General features: G+C 57.4%; 2 protein-coding genes across 4 annotated transcripts; both read right to left on the reverse strand.

Annotated features, from left to right (window-relative positions):
• Positions 1–1,827: 1,827 nt before the first annotated feature.
• Positions 1,828–3,077, reverse strand: FAM187A (family with sequence similarity 187 member A). The gene has a single exon (XM_065855877.2). The coding sequence runs from the start codon at positions 3,067–3,069 to the stop codon at positions 1,828–1,830; it is 1,242 nt and encodes a 413-aa protein (XP_065711949.2). The 5' UTR covers positions 3,070–3,077.
• A 1,876-nt stretch (positions 3,078–4,953) lies between these two features.
• Positions 4,954–10,558, reverse strand: DNAAF19 (dynein axonemal assembly factor 19). Of its 3 annotated transcripts, none has more exons than XM_071818080.1 (4): positions 10,447–10,558; positions 9,563–9,728; positions 7,901–8,033; positions 4,954–5,580 (listed from the first exon to the last, which is right to left on the reverse strand). In XM_071818080.1, the coding sequence occupies exons 2-4, from the start codon at positions 9,700–9,702 to the stop codon at positions 5,125–5,127; spliced, it is 729 nt and encodes a 242-aa protein (XP_071674181.1). In that variant the 5' UTR covers positions 9,703–9,728; positions 10,447–10,558; the 3' UTR covers positions 4,954–5,124. The 3 variants fall into 3 exon arrangements, with proteins under 3 accessions (XP_071674181.1, XP_071674182.1, XP_071674183.1); XM_071818081.1 differs by lacking the exon at positions 10,447–10,558 and adding an exon at positions 10,315–10,437; XM_071818082.1 differs by lacking the exons at positions 9,563–9,728; positions 10,447–10,558 and adding an exon at positions 9,352–9,462.
• Position 10,559: the final 1 nt, after the last annotated feature.

Consider the following 10,559-nt stretch of genomic DNA (forward strand, 5'->3'; position numbering starts at 1 on the left):
ATTCCTGGGGGGCGAGACGTGGGTGCTGCCCAGGTTTGGCACCAGAGCTCCGGGGGCCCAGTTCCCCACCAGCAGCCCCTGGTTGGGGCTTTGCAGCCCACGTCACAGCTCAATTAACGCACTAACGCCCGCGGCAGCTCAAGATGAGAAATAAAGCTAACGCAAGCGCTGTGCTCCTGCGGCCGTGCCTGAAATCGCCTCTTGCAGCCGGTCCTGTGGGTTTTTGGAGTCAGCCAGAGTGGTGAGGCCCCCTCGGGAGTGCAAACCGAGCTCAAAGTCACCAGTGGACACAGCTGCACCCCAGGGCACGGCCAGCGCTCCGTGGGTCAGGGATTAGGGGTGCAGGAATATCCCCCCGCAGCCAGCACCTGGGCAGCGGGTGGGAGAGACCCCTTCCCGGGAGAGAGGGATCTGCTCGGGGCGTTCAGCCCCAAACACAGCTCCTGCCCCACATGAACCCGGGGAGATCCTGGGATGGGATGGGCTGTGCTGCCAGGGCTGAGGGTGGATGTGAGATCCGGCACATCACAGAATCATTTGGGTTGGAGAAGACCCTCAAGATTCAGTGCAACTGTTCCCCACCCCTGGCACTGCCCCATGTCCTGAGAACCTCATGTCCGTCTGTCCAACCCTCCAGGGATGGTGACTCCAGAACTGCCCTGGGCAGCCTGTTCCAATGCCCCACAGCCCTTTGGGGAGGAAATTGTTCCCCACATCCAACCTCAACCTCCCCTGGTGCAACTTGAGGCCGTTTCCTCTGCTCCTGGCGCTTGTTCCTGGGGAGCAGAGCCCGACCCCCCTGGCTCCAAGCTCCTTTCAGGCAGTTCAGAGATCAGAAGGTCTCCCCTCAGCTCCTGTTCTCCAGCTGAACCCCCCAGCTCCCTCAGCCGCTCCCATCACACTTGTGCTCCAGCCCCTCACCAGCTCCATTCCCTCCTCTCAACTCGCTCAGCACCTCAAGGGTTTTCTTCTGAGGGGCCCAGAACTGCCCCCAGGTGCATCATCGACGTGGTTCAACACCAGAGCAGCGCTGGGACCCCCAATGCTGCCCTTGCAGAAACCAGGGTTCCTCTTGGCAAAGCTGAAACCCCCAAACCACGTCCGTGGAAAAGGGAGCGGAGATGAGCCCCATGGGGAAGTTCCGCTCCATGCTGAGGAGCAAGTGACCACCTAAACCATGCAGAGATGCCACCCTCTTTGGAGGATGTGCATAATAATTCTATGAGGCATAAATATTGACTCACAGGTCTGCGTTGAGTCAGTTGAAGTAAAAAAAGCCACCCAAAAACCAGAGAAAAAAATGGTTAAACCATAGTTTTAAAAGATGGATTTGCTCCAGCTAAGGAGTTCAAAGGGACACTGAATGTTTTGAAGCGCTGGCACGCTAAGTTCTCAGCAATGAAAGAAAGTAAAATAAAGGGGTAAGAAAAGCAAGAATTAATTGGATTAAAATAGTTTGGTGGATCTTTTTAGCAGCCCCTTAGAAAAACAGCTCTAATAAATCACTGATGCGGTTGGGGAACTCTGTAGAGCTCGGCCAGAAGATCTTGTAACAGCTCCAAGTGTTCTTTTGGAAAGGACTGTATTGAGCTCAAACCCCTCCCCAGGCCAGCGGGAACAGCCGCGCGGTGCGGAACGTCCGTCTGTCCCTCCACACTGCACCAACCTGAGGTGGGGACGTCCCCACGTCCATCCTCGCTGTCCCACTCTCAACCCAAACGGAGGATGAGCGGGTGCTGGTGGCATTTTCATTCCTAATGGTCAGAACATTGGGAATTCCCAAAGGGAGGATGGTTTGGGGTGTCAGAGTGACCCGCAGTGGGGACGCTACGTCGCGGCACGGCGCCGGCACCTCCGCCAGCAGCAGCAGCCGAGGTGGATGGCGACGAAGACGGCGCCGATGATGAGGTAGCTCTTGCCGATGATGTTGGCCGCGTAGGTCGTCTCCGGGTCGTAGAGCGTCCGCCGGCGCCAGCGCCGGTAGAAGACGCTGAGCCGGAACCCGGCCACCATGGTGCCCTCCCGCCAGCAGAAGTAGGTGCCTCTATCAGTGATCTTGACCCGCTGGATGTGCAGCTGGTTCCCGTGGTCGATGAAGATCCGCATGGTGCTGTTGACCCCGATGAGGAAGCGGGAACGGTAGAGCCGGATGGAGTTCTTGTCCCAGGCCACGGCGTGCTCCGGCCGGGCCCCCGGGCACCCCAGGATCAGTTTGGTCCCAACGGGCTGCTTGTGGAACTGCGTGGGGACGCGGGGCACCCAGGGCTTCTCGCCCATCTTGGAAATGATGTTGGAGATGGTCTGCACGCCTTCCTTGGGGACCTCCTTCTTTTGGCAGGAGGTCAGGCAGCTCCGGATGACCACCTCGGGTCTCCGGAGGTGGCTGCGGGGCCGCAAATGCCAGGGGACAGCCCCGGAGCCGCAGGAGGTGACGTTGGGGACAGCGGTGCGGTAGCGAGGGTGCAGCAGGGCGCTCTGCAGGTAGCAGAGCCCGATCCGCCGCTGCTCGCCTCTCACCCCACAGCGGTCGCACCTGGTCCAGTCCCAGAAGGTGGTGAAGAGGTTGAGGACGTCCTCCGTGGTGTCGTCCTGGACGTGCTGGCCTCTGTCCACAAAAGCCACCACGATGCGCCAGGTGGGCTGCACGTCCACGTCGTAGCCGTAGAAGTAGTCCCCTCTCTCCGTGCCGCACAGGTAGTGGCCAGAGTCTTTCTCCTGGGCTCGGAAGACGATGAGGCTGAACATGCGGATACTGAACCGGTTCAGCATGCTGCTGCCTGAGCGGACGTGGCCCGAGTCGACAACCACCGTGCCGGAAAAGTCCGTCAGGACTGAGGTTTCGTGGCCGCCCATGTTCTTCTGGAAGTACCAGACGACAGAAGAGACCGTATCGGGTTTGCAGTTGCAGGGGAGCTCGAAGGTCATGTCGGCCAAGTACGCGGCGTTGTCGAACATCAGGTAGGAGGGACACGCCATCCTGGAGAACGTGTTTTTCTCTTCGATCGCAAAGGCATGGAGAACATCTACCATGCAGAGGAGAATGGTGGCTCCCGGCAGCTTTGCCAGCATGGCCCCGGGCGCTCTCTGCAGCCAGAAGAACCAAGAAGCCACCGCCAACTCAGCGGGGACGGCAGGAGCCCACGCGCGGGGTCGGCAGCGCCGGCGCTGAGCAGGGACCACGCACACAGCAAAGATGGGGCTTGCAAACGATCCCCCAGCCGCAGCGCACGTGGGTGACAGCAGGGATCAAACAGCGGCTGCAATATCCCATCCCAGCCAAATCCCTGCTGGGACGGACTGTCCTCCCCGGGCAGGCTGTGCCCCGGGACATGGGCTCTAGAACCTCCGCTCTGTCCCTGTGCTCTAGAACATTGTTATGTGTGCCCTGGACAACGAGCGGGCAGAGGGGAAATGCAGCGATGGGAAGTGTGGTGGGAACAAGGGAAATGCTGATGTCTTGAAAGACTCGTGTGCAGTAAGTGTTGATTATTTCTCCGAACACGAGTCCGAGAAGACCCTCCTCCGACAGAGCTGACCTCTGCAGCCCACAAGAGGTTTCAAAGATGGTATTTAGGCTTCTCCACCCTCCCCGTTGACTTTCCAAGGGTTGATGTGCTGAAGACCCTCCGCACAGTTTGAGATGCCCCCTCTCTGAGTGGTCGAGTGCGGCGTGTTGTTCACATCACCCTCGCCTGGGACCAGCCCTGGAGACCTTCAGCGCGTGTCTCCTACACCGGAGATGAGCTGTTTTGAGCTGTTTGCTCCCCGCTCACTCTGGCTGGACTTTCAACTCAGTTTTTGGCCCTTCTTGAGCAGATGCTCAGCTCAGACCATTGGGAAACTCATCGCAGCTGGTCCAGCAGCTCGTCCTCCCGTAAACATTCACACACATTCCTGTACTTCATTTCTCCTGAGCCTTCTCACCAAACCACGGGAGTTTTGCCCATCCCCAAGCAATGGGGATGCAGCAGGCGGCTCCCGCCCTCGACACTCGATGTGAGAACAGACCCTGAGCCTCAGGATGGCTGAACACAGGGTGTTTGCTCCCGCCAGGGCTGAACAGTCGTGCCAGGGCTGTTCCTGCACCGACACCCTCCATCCTGACCCTGGGAAGCTCCAGGATCCTGGTTGGTTTGTTTAAGGCTTCAGCTCTCAGCTTTCTGCTGGTGTTACGCAAAGGCCAGAGGAACGGCACCACAACAGATTGCAGGGACACGGATGTCCCCAGGATAGATGCCACAAAGCCCAACATACAAGTGCCAGAGGATCAGGTGTCCAGTGGTTTCTACAGGGAAGGTGGCGGAGGATGGTCACAATCTGCCCAGGGGACTTGACCTTTTGCTCCTCTAGCTGGGTTTTGCAACAAAATGGACCTGGCTGCTGTTTTTAAGCTGAATTCAAAGGAGTGTGAGCGCTGTAACGTACATTGGGCTCCTCAGCACACTTGGGAGACACTTGAGGATCCTCCCAGCCCAGGACTGCAGGAGAGCTTGGTGGGAAGGTGCTGAGCTGCGCCATACAATGGTCTGTGCAGCCAAACCAGCCAGGCTGCTCAATTTAGACCCAGTATTAGGCAGTCCTGGAGTCTCTTTGTTGGACTGATGTCCGTCAGCTCTTTCTAAATCTCAATTTCTGTGGCATTTCAGCAAATCAGGTGCCATCTGAGATCACAGGACCATAAGGGGACAGAATCTCAGAGGTTTGCCCCATGGCTGGGGTAGAATAAGGAAAGAAGAGCTGGTTGGATCAGTCCCAGTGTTTCCGCCCTCATTGGCCGGTTCTGATGACATTTCTTAAAACCCCAGTGTGACAACGGACAGGGACACAAAAGGGAAGGGACTGTTTGGGGGTTGGTTTCTCCTTCTCTTTTCCCTCGCTTGTTCTCCTCACGTAGGAGATCCTGACAGAGCTGTTCTGTGAGGACACCCTGTCCCAGACACCACAACACGCTCCTCTGGTAACCAACCTTTATTTGTTGCTCGGGGTGGCTCCCAGGTACAGAGAAACACGCAGCAACGCTCCACAAGCATCTAATTTATCTCTCTTCTGCAATATCTGATGCCAAAGTCAAGCTTTGAGTCTTTTTTTCACTCCGTTTCTGCACAACCTGGGTGCTTTTGCTCCTTAGTTGACCCGGTAGCTCTTCATCAGCTCCATCAGCATCCTCTCCTCGGTTTCTCTCTGCAGGCTGGTGTCGGTGAGGTGGGTTTCGCTGTCCGTTCCGCAGCCAACGGGGAACATCCGAGCATCCCCGCTCGCGCACTGCAGCTTCCCGAACAGCCCCCTGCTGCTCTCCTGCTCCGGCCCGCTCAGGAGATCCACGTTCAACCCGAAGCGCTTGGTGCCTGAAAGGCTCCGTAAGATCTGGAGGACGGCGTCTCGGTCTTCACGACGCACGTTCTCCGCCAGCACCACCAGGAATTCACCCAGGAGGCCGAAGCCCAAGTCAGCCTGGAAGATTCTGCCCAGGGCCTCCCCTCCGAGCTCGAGCAAAAGCTGGTATTTGTCTTTTCCGCTTTTTAAGCACCTGCGCCAATCTCTGTAAAATTCGGCAGAGGTTCTGGGCAGTTGATCCAGTTCCTGAAGGAAAAAATAGTTACTCAGTTCCCTTTGTTTTGTTCCCACTTTGTTTTTATCCTCCCCACTCCGATCAGCCTGTGGATGGTGATGTTTCTAACACGGGCTGTGATGGCCCAAAGGGGCTGCAGAAAGCTTGAGAGGTGGCGTAATATAGAAAAAGACAAAGAAATATCAGGTTCCTCATAGAAACCAGAGAACTCGAGGGGAAAATAATGGAAGAATGATGAGATATGAAACCCAGCGTGGATAAACACGGGGGTAATCCCAGTTCTAACCAGACCCAGACCCAGTGTGGATCCACTCGGGAAGGGATCTGGAGGCTCAGAGAAAACTTCTGCTCCATCTCGAGCACCGTGAAGTAAATCAAAGGGTGAGGAGATAAAATAGATGAGATGTAAAAGGCAGAAAATATGCAGCTGGCCCCGACACAGCGTCTCCTAACGCACAGCATCCATACGGTCCGCGGCAGAGTTCGCGTTAACAGAGCCAAGCTCAATGTGGCGTCTCCAGATAAAAGGAAATCCTGTTTCATATAATATGTAATTGAACTGCTGAACTCATCACTGCCGACTTAACTGCAAAACAGACTGAAGGAGGATTAAAATGTTTAGGCTTTTATACAGATAGTGAGAACAAGGCACAGCAACATCAGGCTGTGTCTAAACACGAAACGGAGAAGCCCTGGAGATCAGAGCTCGAGCGCTAACGGGATTAGGAACAGGATTTGCTCTGGGGAGATCACAGCTCAGCCCAAGCAAATGCAGAGCTGCCTGGAAGAGCTGCAAAAGATCTCCTAATAAACAGCGAAATTCAGTTCAGTGCCAAAACATCCATGAGAAACATCCATGGGGAAACATCCCTGGTTACATGTCCAGTGCCTGGGACCCTCCAACGTGGGCAAAGCCCATGGGACAGGACAGGACGGATGCCACTGGCCTCACAAAGGACCTGGGTAGAAAATGTTTAGTCACTATTTCCCACAACTGAAGCGAGACCTGGACAGGCTGGAGAGTTGGGCAGGGAAAAATTTAATGAAATAGAACAAGGGCAAGTGTAGAGTCTGGAATGTGGGCAGGAACAACCCCAGGTTCCAGTATAAGTTGGGGAATGAGCTATTAGAGAGCAGTGTAGGGAAAGGGACCTGGGGGTCCTGGGGACAGCAGGGTGACCATGAGCCAGCACTGGGACCTTGTGGCCAGGAAGCCAATGGTACCTGGGGTGGGTTAGAAGGGGGTGGTCAGTAGGTCAGAGAGGTTCTCCTGCCCCTCTGCTCTGCCCTGGGGAGACCACACCTGGAATATTGTGTCCAGTTGTGGCCCCTCAGCTCCAGAAGGACAGGGAACTGCTGGAGAGAGTCCAGCGCAGCCACCAAGATGCTGAAGGGAGTGGAGCATCTCCCGTGTGAGGAAAGGCTGAGGGAGCTGGGGCTCTGGAGCTGGAGGAGACTGAGGGGGGACTCATTCCTGGGGATCAATATGGAAAGGGGCAGTGTCAGGAGGATGGAGCCAGGCTCTTCTGGGTGACAACCAGTGACAGGACAAGGGGCAATGGGTGCAAACTGGAACACAGGAGGTTCCACTGAAAGAGGAGAAGCAACTTGTTCCTGGTGAGGGTGGCAGAGCCTGGCCCAGGCTGCCCAGGGAGGTTGTGGAGTCTCCTTCTCTGCAGACATTCAAACCCGCCTGGACCCCTTCCTGTGGAACCTCAGCTGGGTGTTCCTGCTCCATGGGGGGATTGCACTGGATGAGCTTTCCAGGGCCCTTCCAACCCCTGACATTCTGGGATTCTGTGATTCTGTGAAGGAGCATCCAGGCAGCAGGTTGAAAACAAAACAGCACTTTTCCAAATCATACATAATTAAACCGCGGGGTGAAGAAGAACTGGCTGCATTCGCAGCAGATCCGCGGCCCGTGGCTCTTAAACGCGATGCTCCAGATGCACAGCCCTGGCTCCCTGGCTCTGAACCGCGGCCAGCTGGAAAAGCACGCTCAGGGGAGGGCGTTCTTCTCCAAGAATCTGCTGCTGGCCGCCGTCAGAGCCGGGTGCTGGGAGCTCTGCTCCGGCGCCGTGCAGCTGGGCTCAGAATCCCACAGGGTGAAGCAAACTCCTGGTGAAGCAGCTGGTGCTGCCGCTATCAGATGCAAAGTAGGGGCCAAAATGGAGCCCTGTGGTTCTCTAAACACCAGCATTGCTGGGGACTCAGAGGGTTTGCTCACATGTAGATATAGTTCTGAATAGTTCTTGCGTTTTAAAATAATACCCAACTTATTCTGGAGTGATTTTTAGACGCGGATAAAGTCCCGGAGAGCGTCTCCCGCACCTGGGGTATCTCCACGTCGCTGGCTTGCGGGGCCTTGCTGCGGGCTGCACAGGGGTTCCACAGCACGTTCCTCCTCTCGCCCATCTTGTCCTTTTTCTCCAGGGGCTTCAGGTGTGAGGCCAGCACGATGTTCCTGTGGGCAGCGAGAGGGGATGGAGGCCTCAGCAACAGCAAATAGTTTGAGGCTTTGAGCTTTTTCTCTGCAGCAATTTCTGAGTTTGGGCCGTGTGTATCATCCAGAGGGACTTGGGCAGGCTGGATGTGTCCCTGTGAACACCGTGAACTTATAGAATCATTTCAGTTGGACAAGGCCCTCAGGATCATCGAGTCCAATCACAACCCAACTCCAGCACTAACCCATGTCCTGAGAACCTCATGCCCGTCTGTCCAACCCTCCAGTGATGGTGACTCCAGCACTGCCCTGGGCAGCCTGTTCCAATGCCCCACAGCCCTTTGGGGAAGAATTTTTTCCTAATATCCAATCTAAACCTCCCCTGGTGCAACTTGAGGCCGTTTGCTCTTGTCCTACCCCTTGCTACTTGGGAGAAGAGACCAACACCCTCCATGCTACAGCCTCCTGTCAGGTAGCTGTAGTCAGCAATAACATCTCCCTGCAACTCCTGTTCTCCAGGCTAAACGGTCCCAGTTCCCTCAACTGCTCCTCATCAGACTTGTGCTCCAGAACTGAACAAGGCCAAGTGCAAGGTCCTGCACAGGGGTCATGGCAACCCCTGGTATCCACACAGACTGGGGATGGAGGGATGGAGAGCAGCCCCCAGGAGAAGGACCTGGGGGTGTTGGTTGAGGAGAAGCTCAACATGACCTGACCGTGTGCTCACAGCACAGCAGGTCAATCATCCCCTGGGCTGCATCCCCAGCCCCATGGGCAGCAGGTTTGGGGGATCCTGCCCCTCTGCCCCGCTCTGTGAGACCCCCCTGCAGTGCTGGTCCAGCTCTGGGTCCTCAGCACAGGACACACATGGACCTGCTGGAGAGGGGCCATAGGAGCCCCAGGAATGACCTGAGGCTGGAACAGCTCTGCTGGGAGGACAGGCTGAGAGAGCTGGGGTGTTCAGATGAGAAGAGAAGCTCCAGGGAGACCTTAGTGCGGCTTTTCCGGACTTAAAGATGGGGACAGACCTTTGCGCAGGGCCTGTTGCGATAGGACAAGGGGTGATGGTTTAAACTAAAGGAGGGAGATTCGGGCTGGACAGGAGGAAGGAATTGTTGTCCCTGAGGGTGGTGAGAGCCTGGCCCAGGTTGGCCAGAGAGGTGGTGGCTGAACCATCCCTGGAGACATCCCAGGCCAGGCTGGACGGGGCTCTGAGCAACCTGAGCTGGTGAAGATGTCCCTGCTCATGGCAGGGGTGGCACTGGGGGAGCTGGGAACGTCCCTTCAACACAAACCATTCTGTGATTAATGAAGAGGTTAATAGTTGTGTCCTACTTACTGGGGAGAGGACCGCACGCTGCAGAGGGGACAGTGAGTCATGTCACCGCTGTTCCACAGCTTGGCCACCATGGGGACCCGCCCTGGAGTTTGCAGAATCTGAGCTCCAACAGAACCAGCCCCAAAACCTGCCCGTGAGGTGGGTTGGCCCCATGGTCGGTGTGACACCCGGACCATCCAGCCTCCCCTTCCCGCCATGTCTCCCGTGTCACCTGAAGTCCTGGTAGGAGGGGACGCGCTGGTGCAGCGCCCGCAGCTTGGCCGCGTTCTCCCGCTCCTGCCGCTCGTCGGCCTCCACGGCCGCCCGCAGCTCCCGCGCCAGCGCCGCGGGGTCGGGGATTCCGGCCGCCATCGTCACCCAGCGGGACCTGCAGGGACCTGCGGGGACACGGGGACAGGGTCACGCTGGGTGTGCGGGGACTCCGCTCCTGTCGTGACAGCCCTGTAATTATCACAATAGTCCTGCCAGCAGTGGCCCCAGGGTCCCCACTCATGTTAATAGTCCTGCTGGGGTTGGCCCTGGGGATCCTGCTCCTATCGCGATAACCCCGCACTTATCACGACAGTCCAGCCAGGGCTGGTCCTGGGGATCCCCCTCCTATCATGACAACCCTGCAATTATCATGATAGGCCTTCCGGGGCTGGCCCCAGGGACTCCACTCATGTCACGATAGTCCTGCTGAGGCTGGCCCTGGGGATCCCGCTGCTATCATGCTAACCCTGCAATTATCACGATAGTCCTGCCAGCAGTGGCCCCAGGGTCCCCACTCATGTCAATAGTCCTGCTGAGGCTGGCCCTGGGGATCCCGCTGCTATCATGACAACCCTGCAATTATCACGATAGTCCTGCCAGCGCTGGCCTTAGGGACCCCACTCTTATCGCAACAGCTCTGCCAGGCCACACACACCCCCAGCCCCAGGGACCCGCACTCCTGTCACAACAGCCCGGCCGAGCTGCGCATACAGAGGGCAACAGGGAAAGCTGCTCGTATCGCGACAGCCCCGCCGGGCCAGGCCCGCCGCCGGCCCCGGGGAACCCTCCCTGTATCGTGACAGGGCCAGGCCCGCCGCCTGCCCCAGGGGACCCTCCCTGTACCGCGACAGGGCCCCGCGCTCTCCCTCTATCGCGATATCGCCGCCCCCGCCGAGCTCCCGCCGCCGCGCGGGCTCCTCCCGTCGCCATAGCGACCGGGCAGCGCGGCCGAGGCC

This window comes from Patagioenas fasciata, chromosome 22 (genome assembly GCF_037038585.1).
Source record: "Patagioenas fasciata isolate bPatFas1 chromosome 22, bPatFas1.hap1, whole genome shotgun sequence".
Lineage (NCBI taxonomy): Eukaryota > Metazoa > Chordata > Aves > Columbiformes > Columbidae > Patagioenas > Patagioenas fasciata.